Below are 24,246 nucleotides of genomic sequence, written 5' to 3'. Positions count from 1 at the left end.
CAGCCCCACGCAGGGCCAAGTGAGCCCACTGCTGGGCCAGCAAGGTGCCTTCTCCACTCCCTGGGGAGCTCCAACCTCCTTGGGTACAGTGGGGTGATGGAACAGGGTGGGGATGAAGAAGGGCTTTGAGCCAGAGGGACCCAGAGTTGGAACCAGAGTTTCACGTGTACTGATGTTTCCAGATGCAAGCCTTGGATTATTTGTTTCTACCTCTGAAATAATAATACCAGCCTTCAAATAGAGGTCGAGAGATCAGCAGGGTGATTACCATCAGTCTGCCTTCAGGAGTCCTTGCTTAGCATCTAAGTAATCACCTTGAACAATTTAGGTCATCGCAGTTGCTTTTAGTGCAATGAAAACCCTTCTGTAAAACATGGTCTGGTACCGGCAATAGAGTATTGGGGACAGCCTTAGTTTTACAATGTCAGTGGTTCCATGCGGTAACACCCAGAAACACAGGGAAGAGACGCTCTTCTGCATTGGTATTTCATATGTCCTCTTTTATTTTTTGACTCTCAACTTACATGAATTTCCTCCCTTGCTGGAAGGCAAGAGGGCCGGGGCCCAGCTGTACGGAACTGGCTCTGGTGGTATGTTTGCCACTGGAGGCCCTGCATATTTTCACAGGCATGTTCCCCTTTTCCCCAAGCAGAAGCCATGATTTCTGCTTCCCCAACCTACCGACTCCCCAGTTTTCTGTGAACTCTTAGTCGATCAACACTGGACTCAGTGGGACCATTTTTTGCCGAGTCTCCCAGTTCATCAAAGCCACTCTCGCCTCCCACACTCCTGCTTTTAAATATAATCTGCAATAAACAAATAGCCTTATTTTGCCACGAGTTGGCCCCTTTTCTGTTTGACTGTTATTTCCATCCAAGTCGACGTCTTTGTGTTTTCTTCCTATAAATTCTTTTTTTTTTAAAACACAAAGCTTTTACTGTGAGACTTTGAGCTTTTCTGAAGCTAGAGGGGTGGGGTGGGTAGACATCTTTGGCCTGAATTTTGTTGATGTGCTTTCAAAAATTCTAATTATAACTCTCTGGGGAGTTGCTCTGCACAGGGCTATAGAAGAGCTGGACGGGTGGCCAGACACACTGGTAGGGATTAAACAGATATGTCACTTTGGGGCTGGATGCAGCTGCCACAGCTAGCGCCCCAACCAACAATCCTGGGGGCAAAAGTTTACTAGGATACACTGTTGTGTTTTCCTGGGTGCTTAGAAGGAGACCTGTGCAAGGAAGGAGATGGCAGGACCATTGATTTGGGGAAAGTTGGCTGCCTCTCCCAGCTGATTTAGGGGCACCAAAGAGTCCCCTGAAATAATTCCCCTACCTTGTTCTCTGAAAATGGTCCAAGCCTTTCATTCCATAATTAAAAGGTCAAGTGTAGAATCTAAACACCCCTGCTAAAGTCACAGTGTGTGTTTTGCACTTTAAAGTCAGAGCCTGACCTACTAATCTGGGGACTGTCATCGGAGACAGCACGGTATTAGAAGCCCCCTTAGAAGGAAAAGCTCTGGAGAAGGGAATTTATGAATGTGTTTTTCCTGGGCCAGATAAATGAAGTTAAAATAGATTTTCTCATCAAGGATGTCCATGGAGGAGTCTCAAGACAGTTACTCCCACTGCTCAACTCCCACCACCTCTGCTTTACAATCCACCAAGAACACCCAGGCCTTTGGGATAAGAATTGTCTATTTCCGAGTGTATAGTTTCAATTGTTGTTTGCGAGTGTAAGGGCTTGCAGGGAGGAGAGGAGAGCACCAGATTGCTTGTATCTTCACTTCACAAACTTTGGCTGTGTACCGGCAACATCAGCGTCACATGGGAGGCTGATGAAAAATGAAATATTGATGATTCAGAATTACAGTCTGTATTTTCACAAGATCCACAGATAACAAATCTGCATATTCAAGTTTAAGAAGCACTGACTCACACCTTATTGTAGACCTACTTATTCTAGGTTTGCAAGTTGGAAAGGCAACTGACAGTCTCTGGATGTTGAAAGGGGATAAGACGACACAAGAAAGTGGGCCTCATTCTATCCCCTTGTAGATTTACCTGAATGTCTCCATGGTCCATCAGCTTGGCCATCCTAGGCAAAACTCTTTCCCAGTTTGTCCCCATGCCTGCTGGATCCACATCTTCCACCCACCAGCGTCGGGGTCCCAGGCACTCCTCATTCTTGTGTCTGTCTTGAGGGTTCTGGAAAGGAAAGGGGTTCCCTCACAGACACTCTACCTGCCACTCCAGCTGCTGCTTGGCTCTCTTTGTGTCCAATCCCTGAAGATTTAATGCTGCTGCAGACATGTCTCCAACCACCCTCAGAGAAAGGGGATGTGTTCTGGACCTCTGAGCCCAGAGTGGCGGCTCTCTGTTGTACTGTCAGCTGGAGAGCCTTACCATCTGCTTTGTGGTCTCAGATACTCACCTCTTTTTCAGGTTAAGAACATCTTCCTCCAAGTGGCCACCTCTTTTCTGGAGAGGAGGCCAGGGACTGAGAAGGGTGGGAGAAGAAAGGAGCCTCGTGCACGATGGTGGAGAATGTGGTTCAGCTCAGCCTCAGGTGATGCTTGGCAGTGGTGCTCAAGAAGACATTCAGCATAGACTAGAGTTCAGCATGAAGGTGTTTTCCTGAGCCAGGCCATAGTATGAGCCTCCCTCCATTTCTCCAAGCAAATCTTTGGTAAAGTCTTCTGTCTCCAGCTCTTTGTCAGGAGAGCTGAGGTTTGAAGGACCATGTATAGACAGAGGTCAGGGGTGGGGGGTGGGGTGGGTATAGCCAGAGGTCAGGGGCAACCGGGTGGGAGTGGTGTTGAAAGGAGGCATCACTGGCCTGAGCAGGCAGAAGAGATGAACATTTCAGTGGAAGCCAAAAATGTAAGAGAACAGTAACTATGAAAGTGTCAGCATTCCAAATTCATGGAAATCTTGGGGATATCACTGGATGTCACTGAATAGGGGATGGGAGCACTGAAAAACTGATGCTTTCAAACTGTGGTGCTGGAGGAGACTCTTGAGAGTCCCTTGGACTACAAGGAGATCAAACCAGTCAATCCTGAAAGAAATCAACCCTGAATATTCACTGGAAGGACTGATGCTGAAGCTGAAGCTCCAACACTTTGGCCACCTGATGCAAAGAACTGACTCATTGGAAAAGACCCTGATGCTGGGAAGAAAGATTGAAGGCAGGATGAGAAGAGAACGACAGAGAATGAGATGGTTGGATGGCATCAGTGGACATGAACTTGGGCAAACTCCGGGAGATGGTGATGGACAGGGAAGCTTGGCATGCTGCAGTCCAAGGGATCGCAAAGAGCTGGATATGACTTGGCAACTGAACAACAACGCTGGGATGGGAAAGCCTGGAACAATTACTTTTTTAATTAAAGGAATGAGTGTCCCCCAAACAGACTTGGGTCACCTAAGAAACAGTTACACACTGAGTATCCTTGGGCCCTTTCCTTCCAGAACACAAAGGGGCAGGAGAATGAGAGAGATTAGGCTGAGTTGAGGCCAAGAAAAGCCACTGCTACCTGCCTGCATCTGCCCTTGAGGACCCCCTTTCTCAGCCCCTGGAATTCAGCTTCTGCCCGTCAAGCATGTGTGTGTCTTAACCCTAAGTCTGGATAAAGTTCAAATTCCTTTTCATGGGTCTCTAGGGCCGCAGAATTATCAGTGATATTGAGTAACCCGTGACCCACAGGAAGGCTTGGAGCACACGGGGAAGATCTCCATGGGGAGGCAACCCGTCCCGACAGCTGCAGAATTCAGCTGCACTGCGGCCGAGAGACCTGGGCACGAGAGACCCTGGGTTCATGTTAGCTGCCGCCAAGAAAACAGGGCTGGCCTTTTCTGTTTCTGGAAGTTCTCCTTTCTCCTCATCCCCAGCTCACTGCCAGCCAGCACAGATGTTTCCAGGGAATGACTGAGCCTTCCTTGGCGCAGTGTTGACCCATGTAAACACGGACGGGAGGTTAGGTCACACCATGGCCAGCTTCTTTGGCTCAGGCTTATGGCGTGCATCCTTTACCCAGAAGTCCCCAACTCTCTTGCCATATCACTCTTGGTCTGCAGGCTTTTCCATCATCTCCAAGTGTCCTCCACATTTGGAGGGCATATGAACCACCAGGGGGACAGTCAAGGATGCAGATCCTGGGCCCTGGGTGGGCTGGGGTTCTGAGGCTGTGCACACCGTGGGAGAGGCTCAGCTCTAGCGCTTGGTCTTGGTCGTCCAGTGTGTTAGCCCAAGCTCTCCACCCTCCGGGGTCTTCTGGAAGGAGCATTCAGTTTTCCTTCTACATGGCCTTCGGCTCCTTAAATCTACTCCAGGTTCCTCCCTTTTGCTTCTGGTATTTTATTGTTCGGGGCTTCCCTGGTGGCTCAGTGGTAGAGAATTGGTCTGCTAATGCAGGAGACATAGGTTCAGTCCCGGGGTGGGGAAGATCCCCTAGAGAAGGGAATGGCAACCCATTTTGCTATTCTTGCCTGGAGAATCCCATGGACAGAGGAGCCTGGCAGGTACAGTCCACAGGGTCACAAAGAGTTGGACATGACTGAACGACTAAACTTTATTTCATCAGCTTAGCCAGGGCCCTGTTCTTTAGTTTCCCTGATCCCTTAGTTTTCCCCTAAAACCCTCTTCTAGTTTCTCATAATTCCGCCCTTCCACCTGCTTCCTCTCTCCACTTAACTGTCTAGAAAAAAGTTCACCTTCATAATAGTCCCCTTAATCTAGACCAAAAAAGTCAAAAAAAAACAAAATAACACAAAACACAGTTAAAATTTAAAACAAACTTCTCTTTGTCATCATTAGAATTTTTAAAACACCAGAAACTCCATGTTTATATGATTAACTTATGGGCCAGGAAGGAGCAGAGAGACGCAGTCTAGTTCAGAATTGTTGCTGGAGCCAAACCATGTTCTCTGTCAAGGCAGTGGGGGCAGGGGGACTGCTCTCAAATTGCTCTCATTGTGAGACTAAGAACCTTAAAGGTGTTGTCACTGTTCTCAGTTACTGATGGTGACTGTAAATGAAATGAGATTTCACTCAGTGAAGAAAGGAAACGTTTTGAAGATCTATATTTACTAAATGAAATTTCATTCAGTGAAAGGAGCCTGCTCTAGTAGTTTAACAGTTAACATGTAGTAAAAAAAAAAAAAAAAAAAGATTTCTGCTTTAGCAGTTTGTCACCTACATGCTTTATTTTAAATGAAAAATGAAATGTTTTGAAGATTTATATTTACTAAATGAGGGGGAAGTAAGTTCTTAAAATATTTTGTAATCGCAGGGACAAAAATCATTTTGAGATAAAAACTGAAATTTTAGATTCAAATCACTTTTTACTCATTCAAATCCTTTTGGTAAAGTTCAGAACGCTTCCAAGGAAAGGAGAGCAGAATTAAGAATTCGACCATTTAAAGCTTGATGAGACACACAGTGAACGATATTTGAATCATTTAACGGTTTTTAATAATCTTTTACAAAAGAGGTGCTGGGTAGTAGTCCTTAAATTCGGCTTCTTTAAGAAAGAGCTATACTCGCTTTTCCTACTTTCTTTATACCTGCTCTTATAGATGAAGGAAAGCAATGGCGCTAACCTCCACTCTGAATAAAGTAGCAGAGCCCCTTAACTGGAGCTTGCCTGGTGGCTCACATGGTAAAGCTTCTGCCCGCACGGGTTTGACCCCTGGATCGGGAAGATCCTCTGGAAAAGGAAATGGCAACCCACTCCAGTACTCTCGCCTGGAAAATTCCATGGACCGAAGAGCCTGGTAGGCTGCAGTCCATGGGGTCGCAAAGTGTCGGACACGACTAAGAGAGTTCGCTTTCTTTCCCTTAACCAGTGCGGTATGACTGCCACCTAGTGGCAGAATATCCTCATCACAGGCGTCCTGCCAAGCGGACGGCGAGGAAGTTGGGTGCTGAAAGCTCCCCGACTGCAGGGCTGATCTGCAAGCTAAAAGCATCAGGTGACTACAGTAAAGTTAAACTTTCTACCATGTCAACTCTTACAGCTTCTATTTTAAGGTCTATTTTTAAGAAATACGTCTTTATTGATATAGTTTTAAAAGGAGTTATGTAAAGACATGTAAACCTTGATTTTCATTCTTAGGAAGTTTATCTTATTTCATACAGGCTCCAAATGGACAAATAATATATATACGTGTGTGTATGTATAATATATACATTTATAAAATATAAATCCCTATGAATTTAATTCTAGCCCAGAAGGCACTCTGTGTCTTAAAAAAAGCCCTGAAGTGTGCTGACTTTTGTATCCCTGGAATGGGTAAGGAGAGAACTATGAGCAAAGTCAGATCCACTCAGCTCCACCACTGACCTCAGGCTGGACTGAGGCAAGACTGCTCAGGTCCGATGGCTGGACCTCAGGCAAGAACTTTACCATGTGCCAACCCACTTGCCCAGCCTGTTAAACAGGGGAGTTGAAATAGACTCTCTCCTAAGATGCTCTCCATGAAATTTCTAAGACCTCTCCTGTTGATTCATTTCCTCCCTAAGTGGTACCAAACGTTTTGAAATTTTAGCTGACCTGCTCCATTCCCTCTGCATGCTCCACCCCCATCTTATTATGGGTGATTTCAAGGCTGACCCATTTTCATAACCTAGTTCTATCTTGGAGCCTCCAGGGAAACGAGAATATCTCAGAAATATCTAAGCTGGCCAGCTGGTTCGACAATTTTTCCTCTTTGCTGTTTGCATCTATTGGTTCATATAGCAATCTTTTCAGGTAAACTCAGACCAAGAAGACAAAAAGGATTAAAATAAGGCCCACAAGATTTGAAGGTGTGTAACCTGACATGGTTTCACTTTGTTGAGTTAGCAGCTAATTTTGCAAACTGAAAAACAAAGGCTTATGTGTTCAAGGTTGCATTTCAGTTGTGCTTTCACTATTCAGCAATCAATGGAAAGACAATTCAGCATGACCTTTCTGTACAGATGGCGCCACCCTTCACAAGCAAATAGCACCATCACATTAACCCTCAAATGCAGATGTTTGCTTATTTTTGAGATTTTAATAAGGTACAGTGAGTGCTAAAGTAAAGGCATTGCAGAAGAAAGCTTAATATCATTTAATCTGCCTATATCACTTGTGAAAAAGATCGTACTGCAGTTCTAGGAAATCAGGAGACACGCAAAACAAAGCACTATTCTTAAACCACACGGACATGTGCTTTCTTCAAATTATTACAAACACTGCTCTATCTGAAGGTATGTTGATCCCTGTGATAAGCAGTGTTTGGTTCAATGCAATGGTCCCTGACTTCAATGCAAAGCATGCTATGTACTGTGCGTGGGCAGGAGAGTTTCAGCAACTCTGTGGGACTGTGGGAAAGTCACAAAATCTCAAAGTTCAAAGGAATCTTAAAAGCGATTTTCTCCAAACATTAAGAATCGTTTTATCAGTAGCTACAAAGTCAGAGTAAAGGAGAGAGTGAGAGTGATCTAACCCCAAGGAAAAAAATTGAGAAACAGTGATAAACCAGAGTGAGAGACTTTATTTTGGGGGGCTCCAAAATCACTGCAGATGGTGACTGCAGCCATGAAATTCATGTCAATCTATGCCAAAACCAATACAGAATTGTAAAGTAAAAATTAAAAATAAATTAATTAATTAAAAATAAAAATAAAAATAAAAATAAATAAAAATAAAAATCTGAAAAAAAAAATAAAAAAAAAAAAGAACTTGTCTTACAATACTTAGAGTTTTATCAGGAGTAAAATATTGAATTAATTCAATACCTTTTTGTGTCTATAGAAATAATGATAGGATTTATCTACTTAATTTTGTTATTGTGGTAAGTAACACCAATAGATTAAAAAAAAAATAATAAATAAAAGACACTTGCTCCTTGGAAGAAAAGCTATGACCAACCTAGACAGCATATTAAAAAGCAGAAACATTACTTTGCCCACAAGGTTCATCTAGTCAAAGCTATGGTTTTCCCAGTAGTCATGTATGGATGTGAGAGATGGACCGTCAAGAAAGCGGAGCACCAAATAACTGATGCTTTTGAACTGTGGTGTTGGAGATGACTCTTGAGAGTCCCTTGGACTGCAAGGAGGTCCAACCAGTCAATCCTAAAGGAAATCAGTCCTGAGTATTCATTGGAAGGACTGATGCTGAAGCTGAAACTCCAGTACTTTGGCCCCCTGATGCAATCAGAACTGACTCCTTGGAAAAGACCCTAGTGCTGGGAAGGATTGAAGGCAGGAGGAGAAGATAACGACAGTGCATGAGAGAGTTGGATGGCTTCACTGACTCGATGGACAGAAGTTTGAGCAAGCTTCAGGAACTGGTGATGGACAGGGAAGCCTGGCGTGTTGCAGTTCATGGGGTAGCAAAGAGTCAGACACGACTGAGAGACTGAACTGAACTGAAGAGCACATGCGTACCTGCTCAGTCACTAAGTCATCTGACTCTTTGCAATCCCATGGACTGTAGCCCACCAGGTGCCTCTGTCCATGGGATTCTCCAGGAAAGAATGCTGGAGTGGGTTGCTACTTCCTTCTTCAGGGAATCTTTCTGACCCAGGGGTGGAACCTCTGCTTGGCAGGAAGATTCTTTACCACTGAGCCACCAGGGAGGTCTGACTAAGAGCACACTTCTTTCTAATTTTTTAAAAACGGGTTTTCAACTTCCTATTTCCTAATTATTAAAGTGGTATTTTCTATCTTAGAAGATATACAAACAATATTAAGAAGGATTTAAGAAATTGTATATAATTTCACATATTCATAGCTGTTTCCAGCCTACCTTTTGGAAAATTTCCTACATTTCCTTCTATCAAGTTTTTCTTTGAATGATTAGTATTATTTGTATATCTATTCTAAAGACTCCCTGGAAAACTATATTTTTAAAGACTATATAAAAATCCACTCCACGGCTGGGCCATACTTTTCTTAACTATTCTGTTAATAATAGGCATTTAGGCCTGTCAGTCTTATAAGATGAAGATTACTGTATTATTATTATATTTGTCTATTGTATACTGGAGTGGGTTGCCATGCTTTCCTCTGGGGGAATCTTCCCAACCCAAGAGTTGAACCCAGGTCTCCCTCATTGCAGGTAAATTTTTTATCATCTGAGCCACCAGGGAAGCCCAGGAATACTGGAGTGGGTAATCTATCCCTTCTCCAGGGGATCTTCCCGACCCAGGAATCCAACCAGGGTCTCCTGTGTTGCAGGCAGATTCTTTACCAGCTGAGCTTGGAAATTAAAAATAAACTGCTAAATGGCCAGTTTTCATACCCAGAGCAGTGCGTAAAAATGTTCCTTTATACCGGACCTCACTGACATTGAACGTTGGCTTCCTGTAACCATGCAGAGCTGATGAAACACCAGGAATGGACCTAGGCGGGGAACACAGGGCAGACACGAAGGAAGAGTGACTGCAGCACCCCGGGTTAGTGCTCCCCGACGTCTGCTCACTCGAATCACTCACTCTTCCTAGAAGAGGCAGGGCCTTAGCCTCTATCCCTCGCATCCTCCACGGTTATTTCTCACTTTCCAGAAACATCGGCTTACACGTGCAAAACCAAGTCTCCTGATCTACTCTTGGTGCCAAGGGTTTTGCCAAAGCCCTTTAGCCCTCGTCCTCCTTAAGGTTGCTCTACGTAGCACAGGACTCCACCTGCTGCCCAGAACACCACTTTTGGCTAAGCCACCCTGGCTGTTTGAAGGCAGTTAGTAGAGTGGACAAAAGCAGGGGAGAAGTGCTGGCTTTTGGCTGCACTTCAGCTCTCTTGTTAGGTAAGTGACTTTGCATAACTACCTTCAGTGGATCGGTGGTATTCTTGTTTATCGGATACTCTTGGTATGAGGAAAAAACGAGCTTGAGGTAGACCAGATGGACCCTTTTGATGTTTTGGTGAGACAACACTTTGTTGTGTGTTGTGTGGGTGTGGGTGTGGGTGTGGGTGTGTGTGTTTGGGGGGGGTGTCTCATGCACTGATGCTCACTAGATGCCAGTAGTTCCCCACGTTGTGAAACCAAACCGTCTCTAGATGCTGCCAAACTGGATGGCAAAATTGCCCCTGTTGAGAACCATAGTTTTAAGGCCTATGGACCCTGTATTAGGATTCTCCAGAGAAACAGAGTCAATAGCATATGTATGTATATATCTACATATCTGTCTATATCAGTATCTATTTATCTATCTAACTATCTATATATATAAAGAGATTTATTTTAAGGAATTGGCTCACCTGATATTACAGGCTGGAAGATCAAAAGTCTGTAGGATGAGCTGGCAGGCTGGAAACTCAGGAAAATTGATGTTCCAGTTTGAGTTTCAAGATTGCTGTGGAATCAGGGAGAATGGTGTTATGGATGAAGTCTGAGGGCAGTCAGCTGGAGAATTGTCTTGCTCTTGTTCTGTGCAGACCTTCAACTGATTAGATAAGGCCCACCAAATTCTGAAAAACATTTTACTTTACTCAGAATCCACCAATTTAAATGTTAATCTCACTTAAAAAAATGCACTCACTAAAATATTCAGAATAATATTTGGCCAAATATCTGAGCAACTTGTTGCCCAGTCATGCTGACACAATAAATTAACCATCATAGATATATAGCTCACATGCATATGAAGACAGAGATCACATTCTGGGCAGTGACCCAGAGGGTAAACAAGTGTTTCAGTTATTGATCAGTGGGTAGCACACCACCCCAAACTTAAAACAGCAGCCATCTTATCATGTGTGTATGTTCCTTAGATCTGAAATTCAAACAGGGAGTAGAGGGGAGGGTTTATCTCTGTTCTTCAGTGTCTGGGACTTAATTAGTAAGACGCAGATCCCTGAGACTGACAGCTGGATGGAGGCTGGGGTCATCTGGAGGTTCTTCAATACTGTTTGGAACTGGGACTGAGATAACTTGAGTTGGGTCTCCTGGGACTATAAACAGAGCACAGTCAGGAAGCATGGCTTCTCCCAGCATTACTGCTGGGTTCCACAAGGGAACACTCTGGAAGGAATGTCTGGAGATTGGGTGTTCGAAGAGACCAAGCTGAAGCTGCGAGGCTTCTGATGACCTCCCCTTGAAAGTCAAGCAGGGTCACCCCATCACATGCCTAGCTGACGTCTTCACTTGTCTGCTTTGTAATTCTCAACAACTAAAGTTTATCGCTATGTAATATTTCCTAAGCAACTTGGAGCCCACACCATGGGTCTGCTGACCTTATTTTTTCAGAATTTTAAGTTACCCAGGAAACCATGTTTTCTCTAGGAGTGCACGAGGAAAGTAAAATCCAACGTGTTTATATTCTTCCTTTCCCTTTCTTCCTGCTCTCCTGAGAAAGGAAAGGGATAGAGTGAATTTTATACCTTGATGTTGGTGAGTTATGGCTACATGCGTGCGTGTGTGTGTGCTCGTCGTGTCAGTCGTATCTGACTCTTTGTGACCCCATGGACTATAGCCCGCCAGGCTTCTATGTCCGTGGGGATTCTCCAGGCAAGACTACTGAATGAGGTTGCCATGCCTTCCTCCAGGGGAATCTTCCTGACCCAGGGATCTAACCCATGTCTCCTATGCCTCGTGCATTGAGGTGGGGCTGAGCCAGTAAGGAAGCCCAAGTTATAGCCATGGACAGACAGCTTTATCCAACAAAGAATCTGGTACTGCTTATCTAGACAAGAGAAGAAAATGAAAGGGTCCCAGTAAATTCACATGACCTTTGATAGTGATCACACAGTTGTGGCAGAGAACACAGAGATGGTGGCTTGAAATAAAACTCCAACTGACATAGTTTTAAAAGCAATATGGCAGCTCGGAGCTTGCCATGGAGTTAGAAAGAGTGAGAAGCCTTTCTTTTGGAAAGCTGACCTGCAGCTGAAAAACAATGGTTAGTTCTTTCTTCCTCTACTGTTCCTCTCTTCCAACTTTATATGAAAATGATACTTTCTTCTTTTTCATGAGTGGGAAGAACAGCCAGTAATAAATAGAGTGAGGGTCCCTCAAGCCCAAGCTATGGTAACCTCAGTCCATGGTAATCCCATATACTGTTCCTTTTTCCAGAATGTGTCATTTACTTCCCACCAACATAAATGATGGAGAAGAAGAGACCATGCTTGTGTAACAGTTCCTCCACCAAATGAACCAAAGGACCATTCCCCTTGCACTCTGAAGAGCATGGGTAGAGTTGCCGTTGCCAGGTAACCAGGGGCAAAGCAGCATTGTGACATCTGAGCCTTCCATAAAGAAAAATAGATCAGGAAAAGATTTAAAAGTTTCTTCAACCACATGGAATCATTTCTTTTGAAAAACTTCTTAGAGTAGTCCCAAATGTTAGAAACCTATTTTTCTAGTAAATAAATTCAAATCTGGACAAAATAACTCCCTGAATCCTCTTAATGAGAATATTGATGATTAAAATGTGATAGTCTTCCCGACGAAGGTTGATAAAGAAAATAATTTTCCGTCGAAGAATAAGATGTTCCAAAATTGTCAAAACAGCTCAAGACTGTTTGTGCCCGTTTCTATGTCCAATACAGTGTGGAAAGAACTCAGTTCTATGAATCAGCATCATTGAAAAGAAAATAATGAAATAAATATGAAGTGAGCTATGTGCTTTTAAAAAATATTCTTTGTGCCTGTTTGGAAGGTGTTTGAAAGCAAAAGTTACAGTTTCTTTAATAAATATATATACATGTTGTTGCTATTATTTAGTTGCTAAATCATATCTAACTCTTTTGTGACCCCATGGACTGTAGCCCATCAGGCTCCTCTGTCCATGGGATTTCCCAGGCAAGAATGCAGGAGGGGGTTGTCATTTTCTTCTCCAGGAGATCTTCCCAACCCAGGGAGTGAGCCCATGTCTCTTGCATTGGCAGGCTGATTCTTTACCACTGAGCCACCAGGGAAGCCCAAATATATATTATATATTATTAATATATATATTAATATATATTTATGCTGCTGCTGCTGCTGCTAAGTCGCTTCAGTCGTGTCTGACTCTGTGCGACCCCATAGACGGCAGCCCACCAGGCTCCCCCATCCCTGGGACTTTCCAGGCAAGAACACAGGAGTGGGGTGTCATTTCCTCCTCCAATGCATGAAAGTGAAAAGGGAAAGCAAAGTCGCCCAGTCGTGTCCGACTCTTAGCGACCCCATGGACTGCAGCCTACCAGGTTCCTCCACCCATGGGATTTTCTAGGCAGGAGTACTGGAGTGGGGTGCCATTGCCTTCTCCGATATGTATTTATATATATTTTTAATATATATAAATATACAAATATATGTGAGCCAATATGTAAATTGGCACGTGGCCAATTTAATATAAAAAATTACAACTATTTTATGACTGTTCAGGTTTTCATTGAAACCATCTGGTGATGCTGTGGGAACTGGTCTCCCCACAATGCTTAATGCCAACTCAGTGGAGCATGGGGATGGTAGAGATGAGAGGGGGTCCTGGAGAACATGGGATATAGGACCCAAAAAAGTATGACATCAAAGTCAAAAGCAATGGATGGGACAGCAAGATGCGAAAGGGAGAGGGGAAGGAAGAGTGAAAAGGGGAAGACAGGCATTTTAGTGAAGGCTGCTACTTTCCTAAAAATTAAAAAAAAAAAAGATTAAGCGAAAGGAAAACCAGAATTTGCTAAAATGGGATCAGAATAGATACTAAAACCCTGAACAAAGAGCAGTAGAAAGAGAACAGGAACCCTGCCCGACTGTCGCCCTATCTCTGCAATGTTCACATTCAGCGGCTCCCTGGCCAGGACTGGCCTCTGTTCCAAGTGGACACTGTGCTTCTCTCTGAACAAACTGTAGCCAAAAGAATTTTAAATATGGATGTACCACTCATTCCTGTGTGTTATCAGAGCTTACCAGGCCATCTCTAGACACACAGAAATCCCTCCCCAGCAGGCAGGGTAAGTCAAGATCTCAGACAATGGGGATGAGTAGAGACCGGAGGGAAGGCCTGGGGGAAAAGCTAGAATCATGCCAGGTACAGACTGACCTCTTCTTGCTGGTGGTGGTTTATTCACTCAGTTGTGTCCGACTCTTCACAACTCATGGACTGTTGTCTTTCAGGCTCCTCTGTCCATGGAATTTTTCCAGGAAAGAACACTGGTGTGGGTTGTCATGTCCTTCTCCAGGGCATCGGGATCTTTTCGATCCAGGGATGGAACCTGGGTGTCCTGCATTGCAGGCAGATTTTTTTAAGCAATTTAATTAATTAATTTGTGGCTGTGCAGGGTCTTCGTTGCTGCCTGGGCTTTCTCTAGTGGCAGTGAGTGGGGGCTACTCTAGTCGCAGGACACTGGCTTCTCCCTGCAGTGGCTTCTCTCGGCGTGCAGCGCAGGCTGTAGGGTGCTGGGGCTTCAGTCGTTGCCGTGCATGGCTTCAGTCATTCTGCAGCACGTGGGATTGTCCTGGATTAGGGATTGAATCTGCATCTCCTACACTGGCAAGTGGATTCTTTACCAGCTGAGCCACCAGGGAAGCCCTTCTTGCTATCTTGATTTCCTATAAAGCAGTCTCCTCAACCTTTAAAGCACTACAGAGTCAGCTTAGGGATATTGTTCAAATGTAGATACCGGTTCAGAAGCCCTGGGATGAATCCAAATGCTACATTCTTACAAGCTTCTGGTGCTGCTGCTGGTCTTCAGACAGCACTAGGAGGAGTGATTTATAGAGCACCCTGACGAACCCTGATTGAGTCGGGTGTCACAAGAGGAAGGGAGAGAATGAGAGAGAGACTTTCCTGCAGGTTCCTATAGAGAGTATGCGGGAAGCAACATATGTTCTTTGTCCCCTTATTACAGTACTTTGTCCACTTCCCCAGGATTCAGAGTGATGACAGTTTCCCTTTCGAACTTTTAGGGAGCTGGCATGCTCTACCCATGAGACTGGACACAGAGCAATACCAGGTGTGAGTCACCCAGGGAAGGAAGCGGAACTCAGCGATTCTGGGAGCTCTGATCTGCCCTCTGAGCTAGGCACCTGGCTGCCCCCTGCAGCTTCTCTACTTTGTTTGAACTTAATCCTTCTTCCCTGGAGGAAAAATAATTATCTCTGAATCACGCTCAACCTGAACATCAAGTGTATGTTGAAAAGCTTCAATGATGGAAGCAGCAATATTGAGAAAGTGATAAAAATCAGACTTCAGGACAGAGGCTAGTGGTTCAAGTCTGATTTCTTTACCTCCTTGAAAGATGTTTCTGACCTAGAAGCTACCTCCGTGCTTCTGTGTGTGAGACAGAAGCAGGGGTGATGGCATGCATCCCCTACAAACCAGAGGCAAACAGCATTAAGCAAAACGATGGTTTGGCCTCCTGAGGAGAGTCAGAGTTAATACTCAATCTCAGTTGGAGTACTTTCATCTTTATTTCCTTTGACAGTAACTGCGTGTTGCGTGAGGCAGTGTGGGTGTCCTCAGGGGTGGCTACCTAACTTTGCATGTTTCCTGATTGACACAACACTTCTGCCAGTGCCTAGGGCCCGGGGTGGTGAGTGTCAGTGGGAGGAGTAACCAAGTTTCACTTCCTTGCTGGTTGGAGACTTGCAGCCACAGCCGGCTTGGGTCTCACCAAGGAGGGGAGACTGTGAGGAACAGCAGAGCCGTCCCTCTCTGCCGCTTACCCAGAGCACCTTGGCAGGGGCTTTGTGGACGTGAGGGGCGTGAATGGGCAGAGCAGACTATCTAAAAGGGAAGATGAGCACCCAGGATCCTTCAGATCTGTGGAGCAGGTCGGATGGAGAAGCGGAGCTGCTCCAGGACTTGGGGTAAGAGGGCAGGTCCCCTTCTCCAAGAGATTCTTGGGTGAACCTTAACTCACAGCTCTGACCTGAATGCTCAGCTTGATGAGTGATTACCTTAGTACTGTCTCTCTCTGCCTGCCAATCTTCTATCCTTTTTACTCAAAGGACAGTAGATACTCATCTCTGTGTGGGGCCAATTCCACTGTGAAAGCATGTATCATCTTTGCAGATCTAAAACTAAGGAGGTGGAGAAAATGGGACAAAAATAAAATATTGGAAATTCTTTGAGATTACGGACAGAATTGGGCTGTGGCCACTGATATTGCTGGGTTTCCTTGTTGTTATTGATCTGGTTTATAAATAAATGTGCTGTTAAACAGTTCTGAGCTCCAAGCTGTGAAATAAACAGAAAGCCTAGACCCTGCCGTAAGGGAGAGGGACTTTTTCAAAAGAGAAAGAATGAGGAAGTGTGTGCAGCCGTGTCCCATATGTGTTTCTTTCTCCCGACACTACACTTGTGACCTCTGGTATGCATGCATGTCTGGAAGGACAACTTTGACCCTTTCAAATACTAACAAGTCAGGAAGGGGATAAACTTTCTGCTCCAAACAGGCTGTACATTTAGGTAGGTGAAGTCATCATAGTCCTGTCTTTAGAAAGGGACCAGATGAGACAGTTCCTCAGGATACTTAATAAAAGAAGCAAGTATTGCGCAAGAGAAGGGCAGGGGATTTCCTAGAGAAACTGCTCCTTTCCCTGGATGCACCAGGAATAGACTGGCAAGGCTGGTTTTGACACCTGTGATTCCAGAGAGGCAAGCCTTGCACCTGCTGTCCTACTAAACAGCTCTGATCTTCACAAACACCCAAGGACAGAGGACCTTCACTCATCTCCATCTTACAAAGGAAGGAAACAAGCACCAAAGGGACTGAATAAGTTCCAGCAGTCACCAATCAATTACAAGTCAGGTTTCCAATCTGCCAGGTCTGTGTTCTTAATCAGAGAAAAACTGGGGATGAACTCTCTCTCCTTGAAGACCGCAGAGATTGTATCTTTTGGAGTTGTATTACTATAAGAGTTCTCAACAAGTCCTGTCTTTATTAATAGATTTTAAACTTGAGGTCTCAGAATTGAACTCTACCTTCATAAGGTAAATCAGACATAACAGCCAGATTTTTCAGTAAAGGTAACTCCCCTTAAGGGGAGTGCAGTCAGAGCTCCAGGACACTTCTAGCCTCCTGAACCAAATCCCCAAACAGCAGAGGTAAAATGCCCCCTGAGCATCCAAAACAGTCATCACAGAGCCGACGCATGAAAGCGGGAAGCTGGGCTCTCACTTAGATCTTTATTAACTTATTAAACTATCATTCTTTATGCGATGGGTTATCTAGATTCCCAGCCCACAATCGGTAGGAAGCCCCAAAGGAGAAAAGACAAAGGAAATACTCAGCTCTGCTCCCTTAATTCAACAATCCTTGAACCGAGGCTCTGTGATTGAGTACCCTTGGCACTCACTTCAATGACAAAGATGAGCTAATGCTGTCTCTTCTCCCCACCTTAGTGCCCATAGCAAGAAATGACTACAGGTAAAACCCACAAGGAAACCGGTGTCTTTCCTCTACATGTGGAGATGGACATCCACTGTAATGCCCAGCTGCCCCCAAAAGGTGCTTTTATGTCCAGACCTCTCTATTTCAGGAGGCCTGGAAATGTCTTTAACATTGGAGGATGGTTTCTGTAACAACAGGCCAGCTACAGTTGTCTAGGGAAATTGCCCTACAGTTGTGTTTCTTAACCTTGGCCATGAACTAGTATAACCTAAGGAGTTTTAAAAAATTCCCTGCCCAGGCCACCCACCAGACAAATGACATCAGTGTCTTGGGAGGTGAGCATTTTCTTTGTAAAGTTTCCAAGTGATTCCAGAGGGAGACTGAAGCTGAGAATCCCTGCACAGAACAGAAATCCATCAGAATCACTGAGTCAGTGTGCCCTTGTTTTTCATTTGTTGAGTACGTACATGAGGAATCTTAAAGCCATGAATAAATAGATACTGATATTTCATTTATGGGTTTCGGAGCATTTTGTTTACCAGTTTTTTACAGGTATATTTAATCATAGAATTCACTCATTTCTAGTGTACAGCTCAATAATTTGTAGTGGCTTTAAAGAGTGCTACAACCATCACCATAAACCAATTTTATAACATTTTCATCATCCTGATAAGAAACCAAAAGAGCATTTTTTTTTTTTTAATACTCAGTGTTGGGTTAGTATATCACCTGGCTGGTGGATGGCCCTGTTTCCCAGGTATAAATACTCTGACCATGGGCATTTTCAAGCTGCCAAAGATTCAACAACAAGCTTACAAAGTCCCTGACAATTTAATAATGGACTTGAGCTCTTGTCCCTCTAGGACAATCCTGATACACTTCTTGTCGGTCATAGGATCTGAGAAAACTTGAAAATGACTTCTTGTCTCTGGCGGAATTCTGAATAAAGTGAAACTTCTTCTTTGAACCTATAAGCTACTGGTTAGGTAGAATCTACCCCCAAATAGAATGTGGAGGCTCAATGATGTCTGACTCTTTGCAACTCCATGGACTGTAGCCCACCAGACTCTTCTGTCCTTGGAATTTTCCAGGCAAGAATACTGGAACCAGTTGCCATATATTACTCCAAGCGATCTTCATGACTCAAGGATCGATCTAACCTGTGTCTCTTGCATCACCTACATTGGCAGGCAGATTCTTTACTACTGTGCCACCTCGGAATCCAGCTACCCCTAAACTTCTAATTAATTCAGTTTTTCAAATGTTCCCTAAAAACAAAATGATTTAATGCAGTTGCTAGATTAAAAGGGGCTGATTTTATTGCCTTCATTTTAAAGTTGTTTTTAAAAGGATTACTTGAATAGTTAGGTAGATTCTTAATGTTTGTATTTTTGATATAGACAAACAGATAAGGTGATGGTTAAATGGAAGACATGTTATGCATTTTTGTTCTTCCGTCCCTATTTTCCTCCGGGCTCTGGAATCTGTCAGCTCTGTAAATTAGACCCTGAATTGCAGCAGCTCCATCCCCTGCCTTTCTAGGACACACATGACTTGCACAGAAGACGCATTTATTCTCTCTAAAGTACCTAAATTAAGCAACTTGGATGCATTTCTGTGTCTCATTTGTTGAGTGTCAGCCTAAAAACATTTTTTTCTTCACCCTAAACATATTCACGCAGCCAGAAGCAAAGGGGAAATAACACAATCTGCAATGGTTGCTCAGCTTCACTTACACACCGGCTGAATGGGGGTGGGGGGAAGGTGGGAAGGGAGGGGCAAGGGCCGTGGAGGATCCGTCTGAAGGAGAAGGTGGACAGGGAACAGAGGGCAGGCTGTGTGAGGCTTTCAAAATCAAGTGATGGGGAAAGGAAACAAACAATGACGATTAGAGACACCACCTAAGGAACAAACTAGGCTAGAGTGCTAATCAGTTTAGTGTTGTCCAACTCTCTGGGACCCCATGGACTGTAGGCCCGCCAGGCGCCTCTGTCTGTGGAATTTTCTAGGCAAGAATACTGGAGTGAGTGTTCCCTTCTCCAGGGGATCTTCCCCATTGAAGGGCTTCCCTGGTGGCTCAGACAGTAAAGAATATGCCTTCAATGCCTGAAACCCAGGATCGATCCCTGGGTCGAGAAGATTCCCTGGAGAAGGGAATGGCAGCCCAATCCAATAAATATTCTTGCCTGGAGAATTCCAAGGACAGAGGAGGAGCCTGGTGTGCTACAGTCCATGGGGTTGAAATGAGTCAGACCAACAAAGCGATTAACAGTTTCACTTTCATTTTAACTATTTAAAATTCCCGCAATTCTTTTATTATAACAAAAGTTCCTACAAAACAGTGTAGGAATGGTGTAGGTTTGTAGTTTGTTTAAAGATGCTCCCTTGCAAACGGTATAACTACAGACACAAAATAAAAATATTTTAGGATAGTTTAAAACTAAATATTCATAGAGACTTCCCTGGTGGTCCAGAGATTACAAGAGACATGGGTTTAATCCCTGGTTGCAGAACTAAGATCCCACATGCTGTGGGGCCAAAATGTAAAAAGAAAAGAAAAAATTATTCAAATTATCTAGTCATACATATTCCTTCAAGTGAGAAATATAGTAAATATTCCTTTAAAAATATTCTTTTGTTATATATATACTTTCCCAAGTCTCAAATTTGATAAGAAAGTATCTGTGTTTGGCTGTGTTGGGCAAAGTCAAGATAGTAGATTCTAAGCTCTGGATATTAAAATAAATTCATTAAAAAGTCTCTCACTTCTCACCTCTAAGAGAAGATTAGACCAGATAAAGGGTCAGCAAACATTTTTGTCAAAACCCAGGTTATAAATATTTCAGACTTTGCAGGCTTTATGACTTATGCTTCAGCTACTTACATCTGCCCTTGTGGGGTAAAAACAGCCACAGATAACACAAAAACAAATGACTATGATGGTGCGCAGACACAATGTTATTTAAGGACCTACCCTAAAATTTGAATTTCATATAATTTTCATGAATCACAAAATATTCTTTTTTTTCCCCCTAACTGTTTAAGTATAAAACTCCACTTGGCTCACAGTCGAAACAAAAACTTGTACCTTGGCAGGAATTGGCCCTCGGATGATGACTTGCTGACCTAGGGAATGAGTAATAACAACTAAAGCAAGTTCTCACGGCAAGGGCAATGCAGGTGTTTTGCATACACTCACTCTGGTCTTTGAATGATACTGATGCTCCAGGTCTATATCCAAGGAGACTCATCAGCAGAGCAATCAGACTGTCTGGCATCCTAGAGAATCTGGGTCCCCAGTCCATGCTTATCCCATGGAACCAGGTTGTTCTCCTGTTCTGAGTCATGTGCCAGCCCCAGGCCGTTCACATCGTTTGACCTTCCCAATACCAGCATCAGCACAGTATGATTATGCTCATTTCATAAATTCAGGAGGTGACTTCAAGCCAGTCAAGTGAACTGCCTCTAGGTCACAGACCTCAATGTTGGTGCCCTGACAGTGCCTAGGAACTTGCTCCAAAGCTGCTACTCCTTCCACGAGATGAAAGAAGGTAAATGTTCTAAGAATGGCAATTAGTCATTGCTGGATGCTCACCATATACTAGGCATTATTTTAAGCTCTTTGCTTGTGTGACTTATTAAATTCACACATCACTGTGGATAGATACTACCACTTATGTCATTCTTGTTTGCAAATGGAGAAATGAAGGACAGAGCTTTTATTATCACTTGCCCAGGTTTACAAGCTCACAAAACTTTGAATCCAGGAGTTTGGCTCCAGAGCACACATTTTTCTCCACTAATATGACTTCCTAATTTCTGTCAAACTTCTCTCTTCTTATGATACCTGCACTATTAGTGCTGGTGAGAACTGAGAGAAAAAAAAAAGTTCTGTGATGACTACCACCAAAATGTTTTTTTTTTTTTCCACTAAAAGACATTATTCTTTCACATTCTTCATATAATAAATATGCACACAAAGCCAGATCAATACCCTAATTCATCAGAACTTTTAAAAATTGAGGGTAGATTCCTTTCTTTTAGGCTAGACAAATTGAGTAAGCTAAGAAAAACATGGTAGAGTCAAAGCTTTAAAGGAACCTGTCTACTTGATACCAAGTAGAGCAATGAAGCTTGTTCCTCTTCTGGCACAATTCTGTAATCTTGGACTCTGAAAATGAGGGGGATTCTCTTGTGGCTGAGCAAGAGTATGTAACTTGTAGTGCACAGTTCGATCTCCGCTTGAAGCAATTGAATTTCCTCTTTGCTTGTTGTGTTTCTGTTCCTCTATGGGTAACGGTGACTTCCTCCCACTTACATGTGGAAGTCTGGCCACACAGGTTCTCCACACTGGGTGGGGTCACTTTGTTTCATTCATTCTCCCTTCTATTCCTTCATAGATCCATCTGTTGAATGATGACATTAAGCAAGGCAGTGTGGGAGATGCTAGCAGTAAGAAGTGGCTATCCCCTGGAGGAGTTTACAGTGCAGAGGACAGGGAGTGCCGGTGTGGGTGGAGTTAGAAGGCAAGGTAGAGGGGCCGGGGTCATCACTGCGTCTACACAAGGCACACGGCAGATGGCCGGAAGGAAGGAGATCCATAGAGTTTCTGTCAGTTGAAGGCAGAGAGAGAGACATTTTCTAAAGAGAAAATGGCATGAATAACACAGTAGAAGGGGAAAAGGTTGTGGATATTCAGAAAATGAAAACTGTCCACATGGACTTGGACCCTCCCAGCCCCTGGGCAGGTCATTACTCAGCCTTCAGCCTGACTCTGGTCTTCACCTCTGAGAGACCCCACCTTCACTACATTCTTTGAGAACGTTTCCACCTGGCTGTCCTCTTCTGGTTTCTAGTTTCTTACCCTTTTTTTTTTTTTCAAACCTGGGTTAATTTCTTGTTCCCACCAACTCCCTCCCGAAATTATCCCATCAGCGAGGATGAAGTCCTGGTCTGAGCCCACATGCTCCAGCTCCTGCTCCCTGATGTGGGCCCGTGTCTGAGCCCCGCCGCAGCTGGGCAGCCGAGTCTTAGCTGTGGCTTGGTCACCTCCAGGCTCCCGTAGTCCTGTGCCCCCATTTCCCTGCCCACTAGTATCTGCTCCCATTCTGCTTTGTTTAAAACTCTTTAAAGTTTAAAAAGCATAAAGGCAAGAGTTCAATTTGTTTTGAGAAAAATATAGCTATGTCAGACAAGGTTACTTTTTGGAGGCACGTGCTGAATTACTTAAGATTAAAATGCTGTGATATCTGTAATTTACTTTTAAATGTTCACTCAAAAACATAGGAAGAAAATATGGCAAAAAGTTAAAAATGATTTTACCTAAAATATGGATATTATTTAAATATGTGGGTATTATTTATACTATTTTTCTACTTTCTTATATATCTGATTTTATTCATCACAGTTTAAAATAATAAATGCATTAATTATTGAAAATTTGGGGAACAAAGAAAAGCACCCAAAATGACCCCCAAAATGACATATTATTCAACTTCTCTCCAGTCTTTTAAAAGCAGTTTTCTGTAAACACACACAGATGGAATTGCGGTCATACCATGTGTAAAATTTTGCTCTGGCTTTCTGGTACCGTATATCTTCTTCATCTACTTTTAGTTCTTTCTCAAAGTGGATTCTGGGTCTGGTCTTTCCTCAGCTAGCCTGTTTCTCTATTTTAAAATCTGAATATTTAGACTGGTCCAAATTCCAGAAAGCCTTAAATAGATTAGGAGTTTGGACTTTGGTCAACCTTCATTTGACAGTATGGAGATATTGAACATTTACAGGAACGTGGAATTGTGTGGCCACCATGCTTTGTTTTGGGATAGATTAACCTGGGAGTTGAGCATGGTGCATAGCAGTGAGTTCAGAGCCAAGAAAGCTAACAAGTGAGGGAGTTTACAGATCTGTGAATAAGAAACTAGAGTGAGGATCTGGGAATAGTAAGGAAGGAACAGGGGTGGATGCCGGTAATTCCTCTGAGCTAAAAACATAAGGGATTCATATCCAAATAAGAATGGGTTCTGCTTTTGTATAGTTTTTCAAAACGACATAAAAATTGTTGACAGTCTTAATGTCATGAATGTCTTCTAATTCATCCATTGTTTCCTCTATCATTATAAAAATCTAAAGGTGCCTGAGTCTCATTTTACTGCTCATAGCATTCTGACTCACCACCAGTTTTGTCTGTGTTTTGGATTAATTCTCCACATAGTCTTAGAACCATTTCCAGATGATGTCAGTCCTAAGGCCCTCAGAGGTTTGGACATCTGCTCCAGGCTGAGCACTGAGTCCTCCTTTTGACAATGAGCAACGTAGGGGCAGGGCTGTAGGTTACACATCTTGGTCTATTCCATCCAAGCCCAGCACTTGACAAAGAGCAGATGTCTAAATATCTGAATTGTCTCAAGTTGGGTCAAAACCAAGACAAGAACTCAAGGTCCCTGACTTCAGTTTTCCACACCAACACTGGTGATGTACTTGTATATATTACCCCCAGACTCACTCAGTCCTCTTAACAAATGGTTTACCTCCCGGGAAAAATTGACCTCAGTTGGAGGCATCATCTAAATAATGAAATAGACAGGAGATAATGAAACAAGGATCTTTCTTTTTTTATATTCCCCCAAAGTTTGGGACCTTTTCCTATAGATGTAGCTTCCTGAAAGTGGCCATCTCTGTCTCCTGTCCTAGCCCACAATGGTAGGTTGTCAATGGCAACTACAGTCTGAGGACAATTATCCACCGTGAAGCAGCATTGCATGATATTTAGGTTGTAAGGGAAACCAGACTAAGTGCAGAGTCAAGCTTGCTTCCACTCAGATATGAGCCTTCTTGAGAGAGCCTCTGGTTTGGGATGTCTGCCCAGTCATTCAAGTCCCCCTCAAGCTCTTATCCATGAAATAGTTTTTCCTAGCCAGTCTCTGAAATTTGGTTCCAAGTCCCAATCACACATTCCCT

The 24,246-nt window shown here is 43.6% G+C and overlaps 1 protein-coding gene across 2 annotated transcripts in view; it reads left to right on the top strand.

The window, feature by feature from the left end:
• The first annotated feature begins 15,508 nt into the window (after positions 1-15,508).
• Positions 15,509-24,246, top strand: part of DAPP1 (dual adaptor of phosphotyrosine and 3-phosphoinositides 1) — a 56,133-nt gene continuing 47,395 nt past the window's right edge. The window contains exon 1 of one of the 2 annotated variants that reach the window (XM_040237795.1): positions 15,509-15,760. In XM_040237795.1, the coding sequence (XP_040093729.1) occupies positions 15,660-15,760 (101 nt within the window). In that variant the 5' untranslated portion in view covers positions 15,509-15,659. The remainder of the gene's footprint in view (positions 15,761-24,246) is intronic. The other variant, XM_040237794.1, reaches the window with a different exon arrangement.

Source organism: Oryx dammah, unplaced genomic scaffold (assembly GCF_014754425.2).
Source record: "Oryx dammah isolate SB20612 unplaced genomic scaffold, SCBI_Odam_1.1 HiC_scaffold_3, whole genome shotgun sequence".
In the NCBI taxonomy this organism is placed as follows: Eukaryota; Metazoa; Chordata; class Mammalia; order Artiodactyla; family Bovidae; genus Oryx; species Oryx dammah.
The sequence above is the reverse complement of the archived record's forward strand: the minus strand, read 5'-3'. Positions and strand labels throughout refer to the sequence as shown.